The 19,823-nt window shown below is 35.5% G+C and overlaps 1 protein-coding gene across 1 annotated transcript in view; it reads right to left on the bottom strand.

Annotated features, from left to right (window-relative positions):
* LOC149781207 (uncharacterized) overlaps nucleotides 1-19,823 on the bottom strand; it is a 170,457-nt gene that overhangs the window by 95,104 nt on the left and 55,530 nt on the right. Inside the window, exons 12-18 of the mRNA XM_089935274.1 lie at nucleotides 15,918-15,979; nucleotides 15,481-15,606; nucleotides 9,816-9,906; nucleotides 8,893-8,982; nucleotides 7,150-7,290; nucleotides 5,789-5,893; nucleotides 3,536-3,632 (exon numbers count right to left, since the gene is read on the bottom strand). Of these exons, the coding sequence (XP_089791400.1) occupies nucleotides 3,536-3,632; nucleotides 5,789-5,893; nucleotides 7,150-7,290; nucleotides 8,893-8,982; nucleotides 9,816-9,906; nucleotides 15,481-15,606; nucleotides 15,918-15,979 (712 nt within the window). The remainder of the gene's footprint in view (nucleotides 1-3,535; nucleotides 3,633-5,788; nucleotides 5,894-7,149; nucleotides 7,291-8,892; nucleotides 8,983-9,815; nucleotides 9,907-15,480; nucleotides 15,607-15,917; nucleotides 15,980-19,823) is intronic.

The raw sequence follows: 19,823 nt of genomic DNA, 5'->3' as shown, positions 1-19,823 counted from the left end.
ACTGCTTTCTGGAAGCAATTTTTTATATTTTTATAATCAACAATTTGATCATGCAGATGCTTTGCATGAACAAATAGCTCACTGGTCAACAGTGAAATCATTACTGACTTGAAAAGGCCCTAATCTGTAGTATTTTGGTGTGCCGAACACGAATATAACCGTGAAAAATTTGTATTGGCTCTTGTTTTGAAGATATTCATATACCTCATTTTCTATGTTTCACTGTGTAAATTTCTCCAGTAGGACTGCAGCAACATCCGGAATAATGATGTAACATTGCATAATACCATCATGCTCACATCATCCACAGTTGATTGCATCATTTTCTGATGCAATGCAATACTAATGCCATGCGGCTGCTGAAGTAAGTTGACGTCAGCAGTGTACTATACATGTGTAGGCCTATTATACTAATGCCAGGCGGCTGCTGAAGCTGACGTAAGCAGTGTACTATATAAAGCCCAATCAGATAGGTTCAGCATTTAAAATATTTTAGACGTTGTGCGAGACAGTTCAAGCTACTGTTGCATAAAACTTATTATTTTATCCATTTACGTACAATAAAGAACAGTAATGCCTCGAAAGTGTGTTAATACCGCAGACAATTTTTGCTATATTTGTGGGGAAGTGACATTTGCCAACCAGAAGAAAAGTATCAATTCTCAAGTGAAGAAGGCATATCATCTTTACTTCGGATGCAAGGTTGGTGACCAAGACAAGCCTTGGGCTCCGCATATATGCTGTGCTACATGTACAACACAGCTTTCACAGTGGTTGAATTGCAAAAGGTCATCAATGCCGTTTGCAGTCCCAATGGTGTGGAGAGAGCCAAGCAACCACCTAAATGACTGTTACTTCTGCTTGGTTCCTCCTCTTTCCGGCGGAATAACGAAGCGAAAGAAAGTCGAGAATAGTCTACCCAAACATTCCGTCTGCATTGAGACCAGTTCCACATGGTGAGGGACTTCCTATTCCAGAACCTCCAGCAGAATATTCTCTTGATTCATCTGACGAAGACAAAGGTGAGTCGACCTGTTCTTCTCCTGGTCCATCAGCATGCAGTGATCCAGATTTTCACTGTGGTGCATCATCAACCCCACACAGAATAACACAGGAAGAACTAAATGACCTGATTCGTGATTTGGACTTATCAAAGAACAAGGCAGAATTGCTAGGATCAAGACTCCAACAATGGAATCTTCTAGAAGAAGATGTCACAATTACTGCATATCGAAAGCGCCACCAGCAATTGGAGCCTTTCTTCAGAAAGGAAAGTAATCTGATATTCTGTTCCGATATTGAGGGCCTCATGAATGCTTTAAAAATCACTCATGACCCACAAGAATGGAGACTATTTGTGGACTCTTCGAAACTGAGTCTCAAGGCTGTGCTTTTGCACAATGGAAACATTCTTCCATCTATTCCAGTAGCGTATGCTGTCCACATGAAAGAGACATACGATAACTTAAGGCAGCTACTGAATTCCATTGAGTATAACAAGTACAGCTGGCACCTCTGTGGTGATTTGAAGGTAGTTGCCCTTTTAATGGGACTGCAGCAAGGATATACAAAATACATGTGTTTCTTATGCGAGTGGGATAGCCGAGCAAGGGAAATGCACTACATGAGGAAGGAATGGACTCACAGGCAGAATGTAGCCATTGGAGAGAAGAATATCCAACACCCAACTCTGGTTGAGGCTCAGAAAATCTTGCTACCACCCCTTCACATCAAACTAGGTTTGATGAAGAACTTCGTGAAAGCCATTGACCGGACTTTGCCAGCATTCCGATACCTGCATGAAAAATTCCCTCGACTCAGCGAAGCAAAGATTAAAGAGGGAGTTTTTGTGGGTCCTCAGATTCGAGAGCTTTTCAAAGATGACCGGTTCAACAACTTGCTGGAAGGTGACGCGAAACAAGCATGGAATGCTTTTCGCCTAGTTTCTACAAACTTCCTCGGAAATGTTAGGGCAGAAAACTATAAGGAACTAGTAGAAGACATGTTGATGAAGTATAAGAAACTTGGCTGCAATATGTCTCTAAAGATTCACTTCCTTCATTCCCATTTGGATTTCTTTCCTAGCAACTGTGGTATTGTTAGTGATGAACACGGCGAACGTTTTCATCAAGATATCGCAACAATGGAACAAAGATACCAGGGAAAATGGTCCACTACAATGCTGGCTGACTACTGCTGGACACTCCTCAGAGATGCTCCCGAACAGCTGTACAAGAGACAGGCGAAGAAATCTAAGATGTAGTCAATGACTTGATTTTTTATAGGTAGGCTATTACAGTTGACCTTTTACTATTGGAATGCATTTCGTTATGTAAACATTAATTTCTTGCAGATTACAAAAAACTAGAGCCAATTTTGCAATTTGACTGTCATATTCGTGTTCAGCACATAAAAATTGATAAGAATTGACTAATTTTATTTCAGTAACATGACTTTTGTAAAAATTTGTTGTCCAGTGTAGGTGCAGTTTAAAGCGTCTAGGGTGCTGCTGTAAAATTAGCCTGGTTCCCTTACTTATTTCACTAATTTTAATAAGAAACCTGGATCCATGTCAAACAAAGATGAACCAATTATCTGGATTTTTCGTTAACTATCATTTTCCTTAGTTTTTGCTTACATGCCATTAGTCTGTATTTTGGGGGTAATATTCGTAAGACTTACAACAAAATCATAAGAGTTGGCAAGTCTGGATATGTCCACTGGAGCAGAAAGTGTTGTCAGTCAGATTGCATTTTATTGTTGTAGTCAGCAGCTAATTCAACCTTATGGTATCGAACCAGATTTGCAATATGTGTAAATATTTTTTACCAGCAATTACATCAGAAATCTTGAGTCTCAGTGAACATGGTTTCAAGCCGCTGACTTTGGAATTTTCTTTTTCCAAGTAATAAGGTGAAGTCATATATTGAGAGAGAGCAGAATTTAGGCCTTGCAGCTTTTATACTAATGTGTAATGATACTTAAATTCTCAGGTAAAATAGTAATGGCTCGCACATTTTTCTATAAATGTTGTTCCAATCTATTATATACAATGCAAAATTACCAGCAGGCTTTGAGTAACATTGCTTGTACATAATTTCACTTTAAAAAACAACTCCAAGTCTGAAGATGATTAATTTCAATATCCATTTTTTGGAAATGCATGAGGTCCAAAGGACTTTTGACATTTAATTCTCGGGTCCGACTGGGAAAACTGCAGGTCCCAAACCTCAGACCACTGCTATTTTCAGGCCCTGGCCATGGCCAACACGTTATATATTTGTAGTGGGTATGATGGACAGATATATAGACTCAAAGACTAACAAGGGCAATACTACAAACCAATATGTTCAAACCACTTTTCTGGACCAACAAGAATATGGAAGAAATATTGACGGTGCTTCCTGGGAGTCAGTGGTTCTTCCTCCACCAAGTATAATGGATACCATTTATAGCCTATCATGTGCTGAGAAACCGCATTAAACACCACAAAACCAAGCTTGTTTCTAAATTTAAGAAATGTTAAGGAACATACCTATCTAACTGTTGAGCCTCTTGTCTGCGATTCTTGTAGGCCTGGATCAGAGTTCCTGCTGGGTAACTGTACTGGTCATCCAATAACTCCTCTGCCTCTGCAGGCAAAAGAATTGGCATGTAAATGTGTTGGGCAGTAACTGAGTAAATGAGAACGAATTTATGTTTTTTTTTCTTTCTTCTGGTTTCTTTACTCTTTGGGTGTAATATCTATTATCAAAGCGTAATACAGGCCCATAAGGGAGTACTTCTATCATATTTGTTTACTGTATATGTCAGTTGTCGGTATAAACTAAATATCATCTGTTTGTTTTAAACCTTAGATGTTATCTTCTTCAAATTTCCAAGCTCTGACACATGAAACACATTTAAACAATAAAATGGAATCGATTCATATTAAAGAATCAATTAACAGTGGCTGAATTTCTATGTAACTGCACATATATTGTTGGCTAGGAAGAAAATTTGTATCATGCAGAACCTATGGCAAGCTGTGTACTCATACATTACTAAGAACAGTATGTGCAGAGAGAGACAGAGACAGACAGACAGAAGACACAGAGACAGAGGATATTCACAGGACACCATTCCAGTTCTAATCCTTAGAGGAAATGATTAATCACTGGTTACCTCCCTTTATAAAGTTTTTCAGCTTCTGTGTAGCACCTCAAACAATACACAATTCTTTCAAAAGGAAATGTTCCTCAAAGGTAATTGCTAAAATATCTTACTCAAAATACTTTCCTAAATATTTCTCTCAAACTTACTTAAAAAAGATTCAATTCTCTACTAAAAGATTAAAAGAAGAAAAGACTTGAAACATTTCGTGTTAAGGTACGTGAATATAAATATTTTTCAAGTTATATTCATCCTTTTGATTCCATTTAATTAGCAATATCTGAACGCTTCAAGCCATAGGTATTCTCAATATTCTGATGATGATGATGCCAAAACATGAAAAAAATTCATCTGTCTGGGATTCCAATATGCAGTCAAACTAGTCTTAATGATCACCGAAGTTCAGCAGTCACCCAGTCACAATTCCCTATCTAATCTCTCCCAAGCAAATTTCCTAAATAACGGTCATGTAATCAGTGGTGACCTGTCTTCCACGGTCAGCATCCATGTGTTTCTTAACCAAACAGTGTCTTCACCTTGCCTTTTATGGTCACTGGAGCATTTCAGCAGTGACCACTCAAAGTATGCAAAATAAACTTCTTTTGTTTGATGAGCAAGGCATGGTATATATAAAGGTAAATTATGCAAACTGATAGCTGCAGGAACCTTCTTTTCATTACGTAATCATCAAAGGTCTCTAAACTCCCATTAATCTGTGAATTAGTTATGCTCAATATTTTGTACAGGCTTAATCTACAGCAGTAAGAAATATTATATGACAACTGCATCATGATGTCTAGGACCACTGATAACAAACAACCTTTATCTTTGAAAAAGTATTTTAATAAATAATACCTTTTATCCATCATGCACCATGCAAATGTTTAGCTACCAACCAATCAATGCAGTTCTAGGTGTGTTTCAAAACTAGCCATTATGGGAATGACATCAGTGTTAGGCAAACGATATCACTGAAACATCAATCACCAGTGAGAGATTTTATTATCTACCAGCTTATGATATTGACTTGAAATTTAGGTTACTGCCAGCTGATAGAAAAGAATGAGAATAAGGTCACAACGGCAGATATAAATGACTGTGCAAATTTAGGTCACTACTTGCAGACATGAAAGAATGTGCAAATTTAGGTCACTACACGCCGATATAAATGATTGTGCAAATTCAACCAGATTATACCTCACCACCACTGTTGTCACCAAAAAATAATACCTGTCTTACCATATACTAAAGTCATGTTCACTACATTGCCACCGAAAAATAATACCCGTCTTACCATATACAAAAGTCATGATCAGTACATTGCCACCAAAAAATAATGTCTTACCATATACTAAAGTCATGCTCATTGCATTGCACCAAAACATAATACCCATCTAACTATATACTAAAGACATGATTATTGCCACCAAAATAATATGCATCTTACCATACTGTAAAGACATGCTCATTGCATTGCCACAAAAAAATTACATCTTACCATATACTAGAGACATGCTCATTGCCACCCAAAAAAATACCTGTCTTACCATATACTAAAGACATGCTCCATAAAAAGTAATGTACATACAATCTCCTGAGACAAATAATGGTTAATTCCCTTATCATATATTATTACCATCATTTTCTGGAAGGAGATTAGTATCCAGAAACCATAAAACCATCTGTAAGTGTTGTGCAATAAGACCGGTAATTGCAATCTTTTCCTCCACATCTGACAGCCCTGTAAGATAGACAAAAATGCACATGTATTTCAATCAAAAACCTCCAAATATTCTTACAACCATTCTAAAATGATGGACATCTCATCTGACTAGAGTTTCAATGCTTTAAAGAGACATTACATTAATCCATGCATGGACCCTTTAATGGACAAATTGACCAACTGCACATCATTTCTAGACCACTTGTTTCTTTTAATTCTGTGAACATTTTACATAATTTTAACATCTTTACATTTTATATTTAATCATTGCTGTATGTCACATTTATATTTATTTTATTTCACTGATAAAATTACCCACTGCTGGGTCCGCATACTGTACCAGCAGATCAAGGTCTACACTGTTCATTTTATTTCACTGATAAAATTACCCACTGCTGGGTCTGCATACTGTACAAGCAGATCAAGGTCTACACTGTTCATTTTATTTCACTGATAAAGTTACCCACTGCTGGGTCTGCATACTGTACCAGCAGATCAAGGTCTACACTGTTCATTTGTAATCAGAAGCAGAATTACTTTCCTAGTTCCTCATCATCCTGTAATGTGGTGGTAGATCCTAGTCCTGGTTTCAACAACAAAAAATAAACCAATTTTCTAACCGAGATTAAGATTTACTGATATTGTTCTTATTGATTGGTTTGCAATTATGAGATGCTCTCTGAGGACTAAACAGGCGTATCTACATGGTCACAATCTACATTTTCCATTAATTAGGCTTGCTTAAGGAAAAGTTAAAATTCAGAATGACTAAATTCCACCAATCACATTAACGTCAAAAAAATTAACTCTGCTATCTTTCTAATCCAGCCCTCCTGAAAAGACAAAAATTTCATCTTTACCATCAATAGCCAAGGAAGGAAACTATTACCTATCACATCTATTTACCATTGCTAGGAGGCTCCAGTTGGTTTTTTTGTGATCAATCTCATTTTTGAGACTACACAGTAAGCCAAGCACAGTACCCACTCCAGCCACGATGGTAGCACTTCAGAGGTCATATCCTCTTTCCCAATCTTGAATGGAAGAAAGTAACATTGTGTTCTACAACTTTTCTATGTGTACTTTAATTCTTGAGAGCATGGACGGGATCTTGCATCATCACCTCTTTCAATGCATTGATCAATGAAAGGAAGCATGTGACCATTATGATTGTCTTAGCTACGTTGCATCATTTGAATAACACTGATAATGCATGTAAATATATATATATATATATATATATATATATAGTAAATTGCAGACTGGTTGCCTACCTTGTTCTGTGATTGCTGACGACTGGTCCACAAGTGCTTTGAAGATAACAATGACACTATTTAGTCTCTTGTAGCAGGTGTAGAGTGTTTCAAGTGACCGTTGGTCAAGCATTATACCTGACCAATCATACAGGCAGGTACCTATTTAGGTTAGAAAAAACAAGATTATAAACTCAACAGATAAACACTTACATATTAATACTATTTCTAACAAATTACACTTAAATGTGAACTGTTTGAGACAATATACTGAAAATGTCTACAGATTATAGACATGAAAACAAATGTTTTCACTATCACCCAGCTCCTCTAAGCAAACTGGATTTTGAAATTAACATTTATGCAACTTCATTTTCACTAATTTGGGTTTACAGTGACACAATGGTGCTTGCACTTCCAAAATTTAAATTCAAATTTTGAGCTAAATGTTCATCTTCAAAAGTTTTGATAACTTCGGGTTCTGGTTATATGATGCATTCATCTTACATGGAAAACACATCAGTGCAAGTTAAATTCTTATTCAATTACATCTATGATGGATCATAGGTCTGCAGAGTTCAATTATTTTAAAATCTTCAGTAATTACAAGAATCTTGCCTAAGACTTTAGCCAAGGGTACACCCATGCAATGGTGACTGAACAAGCTTTACCCATTTTAGTAACTGTCATCTAACAGAAACCGCTGTCATTAGGTTTGATGCTGCCGTCATTAACACTATTACCAGTAGGAAATTTTGTTAATCAAACAAATATGATTGAAAGGCATAGGCATTTGTTAATCAATCCATTAAGATTGTAAGGACAGCATAGGTAGGTGTTTGTTAAACAATCATGACTGAAAGGATGGCATAGCTTGTTGTTGTTGTTCTAGGGTTTAATGCCATTTTTCAGCACAAGATAGGCTGTTGTTGTTGCTGTTGTTCTAGAGTTTAACGACATTTTTCAGCACAAGATAGGCTATACATGGCTGCCAGTATAACTAGTGGAGGAAGAACCCTGAAAAACCCAGGGAAGAACCACCAACCCACGAGAAGCTAATGGCAGGCTTTCTCACATACCCACGCTAGCCGAGCCTTGGACTCGAACTCACACAGACAGAGGTTAGATGGCAGTGATCCGGAACGGTGAGCGCTTTAGACCACTCGGCCACTCGGGGCCCCGGCATAGGTAATTGTTAATCAAACCAACACAATTAAAAGGATGGTATAGACAGGTGTTTGTGGACTATTTATCATCTTAACCTTACTAGAGGTATTCTAAACTTAAAGATTATAACCCTGAGCTTTAAGACAAATATTTAAAGTTTTCAAACAAGAAATCTTCTATCTCTCACCTACTATGCCAATGTACATTCCAAATTCCCAGCCAAGTCACTGGAGAGTGACTTTACATAAAACAGTGTAAGAGAAACTGAGCTACTACAAAACAATGTAACACCAATGCATACAACAATGGCAATTACATCTGAAAAGTCAACCTTATGTCTAACTTATGATCTGCAGGCAATAAAAGAGTCTTCAGCTAAGTTTGATAAATTATAAAAAAGGCTGTAATAACTGTAATTTTCAGGAAGTATCAATTAGACATGTATGACAGTTTGGCCTTCACTAATTATGTGACTAATTAATATTGAAACAATCAAGGAAGGATACATTCCACAGTAAAAAAAGAAACAAGATCTCTCGAACATCTCTTAAAAAAAGCACAAGCATAATTAACATCGGGACTGGAAGAAGGTTTTACATGTGTTGTCGATCTGCTGCTTAGTCTGAGAGACTTTATCCCAGGCCCAGTTCAACAGGAACGTCAGCGTACACCCATGATGCTCATACTCTGAAAAGAACAAAACAACCCGATCATCATACATTGGACCCTCTCTACAATGCACCTCAATACAGCATGGTTCCTTGAATGACATAGATATGGCAATGGATCCTATTTTGGAGATGAATGTCATCTTGATATTGAACCTGCCTTGGTACAAGGTGACCTCACAAGACAGTACACTTATATGGCTCCACATAACAATATTATAGTGAATATCCAATGTATTAAGTTCAATAATTCAATCTTAACTAAAGAATTTCACTTAATTTAACTTGAAATTTCAATCCGTGAAAGTATTGTTGCATGATCTACAATAACGGCATGGCACAATTTTGTCTAAAATCCCATACAGCTATATCCCTCATTCAAATACTGTCTCATATAAACAATGTTGCTTGGGCAGAAAATTTTCTTTCATTTGACACAACTCTTGCCTTACTAAGATGATATATCAAACTGAGATCAGGTATCATTTTTTACTATTGCTTAATCTGAACTTACCATATATACTGCTTATAAATCATGTCCATCTACAAACTACATAGAGCAGGATCTGCCAATGCATCATGCATCAGTAGATCTAAGTCTCTGCAGTTTGTTAGATGAAATCAGTAGAACATACCACAAAGACCCTAATCTGCCAGTGCATTATGGTCCAAGTCATTTGCCTTTGGACTAGACTTATTAGCATCCTACAACCACTAGATCTATTTCTTTTTCTTCCCCTTCCATTGTAAAGCAAAAAAGTTTTTTTCCTTGTTTTGATACTACATCTTTGCCTCTATGCTAAGGAATTTCCTCAAATGCTATTTGAATGTGGAGTAAAAAATGTCACCCACCTCCTCCAGCCCACTGCTGGATACAGCTGATGATGAAGCCCGTCAAATTCTGGTTCAACATAACATTCAACAATGCTTCTTTATGATAGGTCTGAAATTACACAAGCATATATAACGTTTGGTTAGGTTTGGTAGTTTACTACATAGCAACAAATTGAGGTTATTTAGCACTAAGGCATCTTCACTAGCCAAGGTTTCGATGTGTTAACCCTATCTACATCATGGTGTGTTGATTAGATAATTTTGTGCTTTGGGTCTGTAAATTTAATTGGATGAAGCAGCAAGCCATTGCATCCAATCAAAATCAAGTGTTCCTTCATGAATGACACAAGAGGAGCACACAAATGGAATGTACTGATAAATGTGCAATTATCAACTGCTGATCCGTCTTCGTACAAATACATCCTTTTCCTCAAATAAACCTGTACTGGCTTCTCCCTGTTACATATTCATGCTTACGATATTAAACTTACAATGTATCCTTTTGAAGTCAGTTGCCTTCAGTATTTCTAGCCGATGTACAAAGTAGCAATGCACTGCTGTTACATTCTGTTGGTTGGCATTACATACTAAGGGAGACAACTCATGAAATCCAGTAGATGTCACTTTGACAAAGCACTCAAATATCTAATCAATCCGCCAAGGTGTAGATAGGGTTAACATATTGTAATCTTGGCTAGTGAAGATGGCACCAAAGCAACTGGCTACAAGTTTCTTTGCCCAAGGACACAGCACAGAAGCTGACCTGGACAGATAAAATGGCAGATTCAAACTCGCACTGTTATGGTTGCAAACATAGCATGTGCCATCACAACTCTTGTCTACAACAGTTTCTTCCTGCAATATGTGGAGGTGACTCATTGGACTTATTCTACTTTCCCACAGGTTTATCAGACATAAATATAATTATTGAAAAATATTTTAAGATATATTGGAGTGCATTCTTTGCTATTATTCTTTCACTACCTCTGGAAACTCCAGTCCTCTACCACTAAAATATCTGACCTATTCTAACATGAAAGCACCTAAATATTAACCATACAATATATGATGCAACGCACTTCCCGTTCTTGTTGCATGCACTATAAAAAAATGCAATCATTTTTACTCTTTTTAAGAACAATGATAATCGTGAATTTATCATAGTTCTCATGAACAGAATTTTGTTTAAGGTGATGTGACATAATACTGAGGAAAGAAAAAAGCTATCATAAATCACGAGCCCATAATCAATAGTTTCTGTATTTCTGATTGGGTGAACTGCAATTTACATATGGCGGTTCTTCAAATGATCTCAAAGTAATTCTATTATTTCAAATTCAAACGTGAACAAAATCAACAAAGCTACTTAGCAATCTCCATTTATGATCAGGAGGATGCTAGCTCGATACTTGCTGTGTCAAAACAAGGTTGGACATTAAACTTGACACCGAAACTGGATTCCTAAAAAAAATCAGATATTGAAACTTGACTGGATTCCTTAAGGATAGTCATTTATAAAATGTTGGATTATAAAACTTCTCATAAAATGTCAATTTTACACACAGCTATAAGACCAAGTCCAAAATCACAAACAAGTGTACCTTAACAGGACTGATGCTCTCCTGGCAAAAAGAAATTTCTAAGCATTCAAGAAAAGACCATTTCTTCCATTTATTGCTGAAACCATTTCTGACATTCTTCAGCAACAACAAGATTTTCAGCTGTGGTGGACTTGCTTGATGTCAGATTGGACCAGCAGGACATCATTTAGGAAGGACCAGCAAAAACCTTAAAGTCTTTAGGCAGAAATCCATTGATGATATGATGTTGTGTTTTTGTTTTTTTTTTATTTTTTAAAAAAAAAAAGATTTCCAAATCTGCAACATAGCTACTAAGGTGGCCATATTATACATCAGACTGGCACCATTTTCAGTTAGAACCAACTAGACATCATGTCTTTTGGTGAAAGTACAACAACAACACATGACCAACCTTCTTTAAGTCAGATCAACAAGATTTTGATTTATAAGAAATCTTTAAGTGAGAACCCCATGCTGATAAGACCATTAACTGAGGATTGACAACAAGATTTTTAAGATGGCCACTGTGATGGCCATATTTGACATATGAACAGCACCACTTTAATTGAGGACCAACTAGACACTGCAATATGTCCTTTATTAGAAGCCACATGTTAATACAACCATCCATTAAATGTGAAAGCAGCACCATTTTCATTTAGGACCAAAAGACATATTACTTTTTGTTCAGGAGAAATAGCAATAGCTAACAATCTCAAAGAGTGCTTATTCCTTATCAGTAAATTGAAAACAGACTTTTATTATACTGTGTGCGCAAAATTTGCATTAAAATCAATATTTATAAGAACATATTTTATGAAGTTAACATTATTTAAAAGGGCTTTAAATTATCTACAAAAGCATATAAATTTCATTAATATGTATTTTTATTGCATAACCATATGGTGATGTAATTATCATTCAGTTATCAAAATTGTCGGCTCTCAGTTAATTGCTATTTCCTATGTGTGGGTTGACACCAGTGTGTTTATTTTGCAAATGCGGGTCATTAGAACCTCATCTATATTAATGAGATATTTGTCAATTGAATGGGGAATGAATGACGTTTCTGATGGTGTTCTGAAAATTTGCATATGATGACCATGTGCTAAGAAAATAGTCCCTAAAGTCTCGCTAATATCTTTCAACTCAAAAATGTTATATTTCAATTTTCAATATACCTTTACAAAATACACATTCTAATCTTCCTTTCAAAACTAAATTGGCTTTTCTGAAAAAATATTTAAGTACCTGCATTTAATTTCAAAAGTACGCCTTTCACCAAGTTGACGTCCATAAGACGTGGACGAAGTCGCCATGTTGGTTTCATGATAAACATAACATCGATGTGAAAAATCTGTGATCACAAGACGAATGCTGTGATTTATGTACATTGTCAGAATGTTTTGTATCGGTAAGTATTTATTTTGTATATTTATTTATTAAATATTTTGAGAAATATAGCGTAAATTATCATATAAATGATCGCATCATATATTTTGTAAATTTTGGGTAAATGCAAATGCGAAACTTGACATGCTGGGAATAATTGGTATAACTGCTTTCAGTTCTTTTTTTTTTAATTTAAAGATACAAATATTTTGCTCCTGGAATAAAACTGAAAGTCAGGATCTATCAAAACAATAGGTTCAACAGTTTATTTCAAACAGCAGCCAAGACTCTAGTACATCACCTGGATTTCCAGAAAGTCATCAGAACTGTACAAGCACTGAATGAAAAAATCCTATCTGTAGACGCAGATTTACTCTCTGACCATACTGTGATTATGTTGCTAACCCTAGGGCTTATGTATATTAGAGTGTCTGGCCCCCACTGGAAACTCATTAAATTGGGAAAATTAGAATTGTATATATACATTCAAAACTTGCAAAAGTATTTAAAAGATTGCACAGAAAAACCCAAACTGATTGAAAGTGATGAACATTGGTTGGGGGTGGTGTATGACATTGCAATTGAGCAACACTATGAAGTGACAAAATCTACCAAGATTGACAGAAAATTACTGAATCAAGTTATTACTTGCAATGTGTAAGTCAATGGTAGGAACTACTGAAAAACAACTCTCTGATTTCTTTCCTGGTGAGCAGTACAGCGAAGCAGCCGATCCAAAGACATTTATGAGGACATGGTTCATGCAAGTGACCAATCTTGGCTGTGAACACCACTTTGGTGACCTGGATAACAGTCAGAAGTGTAGACCTAAATGCACCATCACTCCTCCATTCAACTACTCAAGAGAAACCATCTCAGAATGAAAGTGTGGTATGAAAGTATGACTCTCACAGAAAAAGAGTGGAAGAGTGCATGTCGTGGTGGAAAAGAGTTGTGTCTTAAACATAAAGAACACCAGAAACATGTGTGCAATGAAATATTGGACCAAATAAGTGAACCACCACCAGAGAAGAGAAAATGAAATCCGAATGACACTGATGAACTCTATGAAAGTGAAATAGATGAACTCAATACAATATGTCAACGGTTGCCTGTTCTAGACCAGCTCAAGGAAAATGTTATCATAGCATACCAGGAAGCTTGGTACCCTGGATGTGTTCATGAAATTAAAAGTGACATTAATAATAATAATAATCTGATAGTTAAATTCACTGCACCATGTAGGAAAGCATGAGTTTTTATATGGACCAACAGAGATGATGTTCAGGAAGTCAAGCCTGATTTGTCATAGCGAATGGAATGCTTCCAGAATGTCTAAATTCTAGACGTCAGTGGGCATTGTCAGAGCATAGAAAATTTGATGAACTGTTTATAATGTATGCCAATGTTTTCTTCTGAATTAAATGACTTCTTAAGAAATATTTTGTCCAGCATCTGAATTGTCTGCTAGAAATGTAACTTTTTTTAAAACCCCTTTTTTCTTCCCTACACTGAAATCTAGTGGCATAGTTTAATTTACTGTAGATATTTTTTGAATTCTAGCCGAAAACTGCAATAAGACTGCCCAGTTTCAATGAGATATCTTATTTAGACCAAAAGTTGTGATGGAAATACTTATTTTATTAAACGTGTCGAGTCTGCAACTTAAAAGAATTAAACATGCATTTAAATAAGGCAAAAATTCACTGAAAAGCCAATTTTTGTCAACTTAAAACTTTTGAACTTATATTTAAAAAATTAACTGTTCAGAACAAGTCTGAATGAGCTCCATAAGAATTAAAATGCAAATATGAAGACTTTGTCATTTTGACTGGGGTTGCTAAGCTGTCATGAACTCCATAAGAATCAATCTTTAAAATAATCATTAAAATGCAAATATGAAGACTTTGTCATTTTGACTGGGGTTGCTACAGTAACAAGATTTTCCAGATGGCAACTGTGGCAGTCATGTTGGACATCAGATCTGCACCATTTCCATTTATGGCAAACCATACATTATAAGTAGTGTTTTAGTGAAAACCACATGATGGTAGGACCATCCATTCAGAAGGAGCAGCAATAAATAAGATTTTCAAGATGGCTGCTTTGGTGGTCAGATTGTATGTCAGATAGGGACCATTTTCATCAATGCATCGTAAGAAGTCTTCTGGTGAAACCTACATGTCAATATGACTTTTCATTCAAGAGATGAATCAATAAGTAGATTTACAAGACAGCTACTGTGATGGCTATATCAGACATCAGAAAGGCAATATTTTCATTTAGAACATAAGAACTCCTTAGTGAAAATCCAATCCATTCAGGACAGGAAGCGACAAGATTTTGAAGATGGCCGTTGTGATGACCACATTGGACCACAGTTGTACCATTTTCATTTAGGACCAACTCAACCGTAGGAAGAATCTGTGCATAAAGTTTCATGGCAATCAAAACACAATTGACTCATGGAACTTACTGAACAGAATCAACCATAATTTGGCCTTGAAAATATGCATTTTTAAAAACAAAAGCGGTTTGTATTTTGAGATTCATCTATGACATCTGAATTAGAACTATGTACATATCCTAAACCACAGGATATACAGTGAAACTTCTGAAAACCTGACCTTCTCCAATTCAAAATTCTCTATAACCCTAACTGCACTGAATGCAAGTACCAATTTGGAACTATCATACAGGGCAGGACTTACAGAGTTTGGCATCAGAGAAGCTGCCTCATGTGGTCGTGGCAATAGTCCAAGGAAGAGGAACAATCTATACATTTCTTGTGGCTGATGGAAAGCTGCTGGGCCTTTCTTCACCATGTCTGCTAACGCCTGAAATGTGACATGTAGAAGTCTTTTCAATGTCCTATCTGAGAATGAATGTCAAGAGCACACTGTTTTTGTGTAACTTAATTACTGAGGGGGTGTGGGCATAGATAGAAAATGTTAGAAGGGTATTATAGATTATGACAGCACCATCCTGAATATATAGTACAGACTTTCTGATAATGTAGCATCTTGTCATAAAATCTTTGTTTGAAGAACATACTTCAAAATAAATGTTTCTTTGCTTTTTTATCAGACTATGTTTAGAAATAAGATTTATATAGTAATTATGAGTTTATAAACTTATCATTCCATACCTGTCTTTGTGACCCGAGGAATTTGACTTCAAGCATACCACCTTCAGTAACAACAATGGCATCTGAAAAAAGAATTATTTTTTTATACAAATATTACCAATGTTGGACTAATCTGACAAAGCTTATGGTGAGAATATTCCTCTTATCACAAAGTAAAGTAGGCATAGCACAAGTATCCTATGTAACAGAAGCCTAGACAAGGACTTAGAACTAAATTTATAAGGAATATCTAAGACTTTATTACAATAACTAATAGATTACTGTGAAGTAATTTATGTAAAATCCCATAAAGACAGACAGCCAATCAAATACATGATAAATAAAAGTTACATTTCTAATAAAAAGTTTAAATATATATTTTAAGTGCATATCTATATAATCACGGGTTGTGCTAAATTTGAACTTTAGGGGAGTAGTGACATCTCCTTTTGGACAGAGTGGGACCAAAGCAAGAAACAGTGTGTGTGTGTGTTTGTGTACACACTTTCTCTTTCTTGCACTTTTTGTCCTCCATTTCTCAATATGCATATTTGCATTTAACATCAGTTTTAAGCAATACTTAATCTTCTAGCAGAAAAACTATGTTGAAAGTATATTAAAATCACATTTTGCAAGAAAGTATAATATTTATATGCCCAGTATTCATACTTGAAAGTGTGCATGTTTGGATAGAGAAATATTATGCAATGTATTTTGGCCATATGACTTCAAAAGAGCACAGCAGAAATTACCAGTACATACTGTCATTCATTTTAACTGATAGGGCACACCTATATTATAGTACAGTAATTACAAATAGGTAAAAATACTTAACTGCCCCTTAAACAAGATACTTTTTCCTTTGGTTTCTAAAACATCACTAGAAAAAGGCAAAACAATTCTAAACTAGACTGAACAAACCCTATATCATGTACATGACAGCATTTGCACAGGTGTCTGCACACAATATAGTAATCATCAACTTAATCCCCCACAGGTGTCTGCACACAATATAGTAATCATCAACTTAATCCCCCACAGGTGTCTGCACACAATATAGTAATCATCAACTTAATCCCCCACTGATGTTACAAATTATTAACATGAACATACCAACCATGTCTTAAGGGAGATAATTTGAAATTAAATACATGGTTCCCACGCTTTTTTAAAGATATATTTCCACATGATTTTGAGGGTTTTTCCAGGATGAAATTACTTTTTTCAATGTTCACATATGACCATTACTGAATGGAATTAAAGAACATTTTAGATTATAGAACACGCTTTTTTCTAAAAGTAAAGATGTTTCTCTTTCAAGGCTCTCCAAAAACATCAAAGTCGGACAACATTATCATGTACAAAACCACAAAATGTTTCACACAAAACAAGTCTGATTATAATCCTATAAATTGGCATGTAAAGTCATTTCAATGTACAGAATACAAATTCTAACTTTATTTTGCTTTATTATGTTGCTAAGTGGGAACAACTTAATGAACATAAATTGTGTTTTGTTTCCTTTCAACCCTTTAATTCTAAAGTATTCTATAGCAATATATATGCATCACAGTGAAAGTAACATTTCCTGTTACAATATATAAAAAACAAAACAATAAACACATTTAGAATCTTGTCTTGTAATGAAAAGAGTTTAACCTGAATGTGTCTGTGCCAATAAAATCCCAAACAAGATTTTTCAAACAACCTAATCTCCTTAAGACGATCTGGTTAAAAATCAATAATTAAAAAAAACATTTTCAAAAGAGTTGCTTTAAATTTTGACAAAAGACCTTCAAAATTATGTACTGTTGTATAAACAAGGACTGAATTTTCTGTAAAATCTACTTGTCTTCTTGTAATTTGTTAAACCAGTCCCCAACCTGTATTGATACAGGGGCTCATATCGTTTTTTAATATATAATGCAAAGGATGAAATATTTCTCATTTCAGCTCTGAGATTCAACAATTTGGACTACAAATTTGGCTTAAAATAAATAGCAGTCTGTTTTCTAATTGGAGTTTCCTCTGAATATTCCCAACCCATTTTTCATACTTGGACATTTAGGTTGGGGTGTGGGGTCATTGCAACCGCATTATCAAAAATTTGGAATTTGCTGCCACCATGTGGTAGCGACATATGGTAGTCGCTCACCGGTGGTCTTAGAAAATATGAACTTATGTTATATCGACTCATACCTGCATGAAATCGATAAGAAAATAAATTGTTTTCTCAGAAATGGCAAGTATTATAATTGTTATGTTATTAATCCACTGAAAGACAAGATGAAACTACGGCATAAATGAAAATTGCCCCAGTACTCGCCATTTGCATTACTAGTCACATGACTTCACAAATCTCAAATGACAACATCAGAAGTCCAACAGTCACGTGTTATCAACAACAAACTCCTTTATAATGTTGTTGTACAGAAATTCAATTCTATTAAATGAAAGTCAGATACCTTTTGTAAAAAGCAGCAATCTGGCCAGTCTGATTTATCAAGCAGAGAGCACATGTCAATTTGATAGTCTTGTGAAACAACAAAACTCCATAAGTTGTTCTCGGAATATATAAATATGGAGAATTTTGAATTCTTTCGTTTTAGTATTTTTATTACAACCAGTATAAAATTTTCATTTAACATTTTTGTATTTTTTTGTTTACATTTGAAAATGTGGGTTAGATTTGTATATTCATGTGACTAGCAATGCAAATCGCAAGTACCAGGTCACATTTCATCAACGACGTAGTTTTATCTTATCTTTCAACAGATTAAAGACATAATGATTTTAATACATGTATCACAACTTCTGAGAAAACACGTAATTTTCATATCAATTTCATGCATGTATCACTCAATCTAACATTGTTTAAAGTTTGCTAGACCATCCGGTTAGCAGCTACGCTTTGCCACCACCATGTTGGCTTCTTGTGATGCTAGACTGGTTTTCATACCTTCCACATAAAGATATGGATATCAAGCTGACTTTGAAAATAAAAGTCTACTAGACGAATCTAATCCACTCGGCATTTGGATTGACTCAGCATATATGTTTATTGCAAGCAACCAAATGATTCATACTGCACCCTCTGAATATTCTGGGTAGAACTCGATAAATTTAACTCGTAATCATTTTAGTTACGACTCAATTATGTGATTGTTATGGGCATCAAGTAGTGGTGGAAAATTCCCGGATTTTTCCAGACTTACATCAATATTTGCAAAATTCCAAGACATTTCATGGTCGAGAAAAATGTATAATTTCTCCCAACTTTTTCCCGATTTCCCAGTAGCGTGGGAACCCTATAAATAATCTTTTGGATTTTTTGTGAAGCTTTCAAACATAGTCAAAGCAAATATTTAAATAAATTATGTTTCTCCAATAATACTTACCTGATAGCATTACATTAGGATAACATTTTTGCTACGTCTGGATCTAGCCTTTCAGGAAAAATGGGAAAATAACTCTCTATTTATTATATAGACAAAAGGAAGCAGCTCTTACACGTTAACTCCCCTTTCTACCCACAAGGTAGCTACCATTATACCGAGCTTCTTGTGGGTCAGTGGTTCTTCCCTGGGTTTCCAGGTTCTTCCTCCACCAGTTATACTGGCCGCCATGTAATGCCTATCTCGTGCTGAAAAATGGCGTTAAACCCTAGAACAATAACAACAACCATTATACCAGGCTTATTATCGGAGAAACATAATTTACTCTATCAAATACATTGCCTGATCATATTACATTAGTAGAATCGGTAAGAGGATGAAATGCTGAGCATCGTACCTCTACCTGTGTCATCCATGATTGCTCTACTAAAAGGATGAACTTCTCAGGTTAGTTTATACACGTGGGAAATTCCTGTGGGATTACACACTTGATCATTGTCTCACCGGCAAGTTTCCTAGGCAAATTGTGCGA

The sequence above is a fragment of the Sinohyriopsis cumingii genome, chromosome 15 (assembly GCF_028554795.1).
Source record: "Sinohyriopsis cumingii isolate HCF-2022 chromosome 15, ASM2855479v2, whole genome shotgun sequence".
In the NCBI taxonomy this organism is placed as follows: domain Eukaryota; kingdom Metazoa; phylum Mollusca; class Bivalvia; order Unionida; family Unionidae; genus Sinohyriopsis; species Sinohyriopsis cumingii.
The sequence above is the reverse complement of the archived record's forward strand: the minus strand, read 5'-3'. Positions and strand labels throughout refer to the sequence as shown.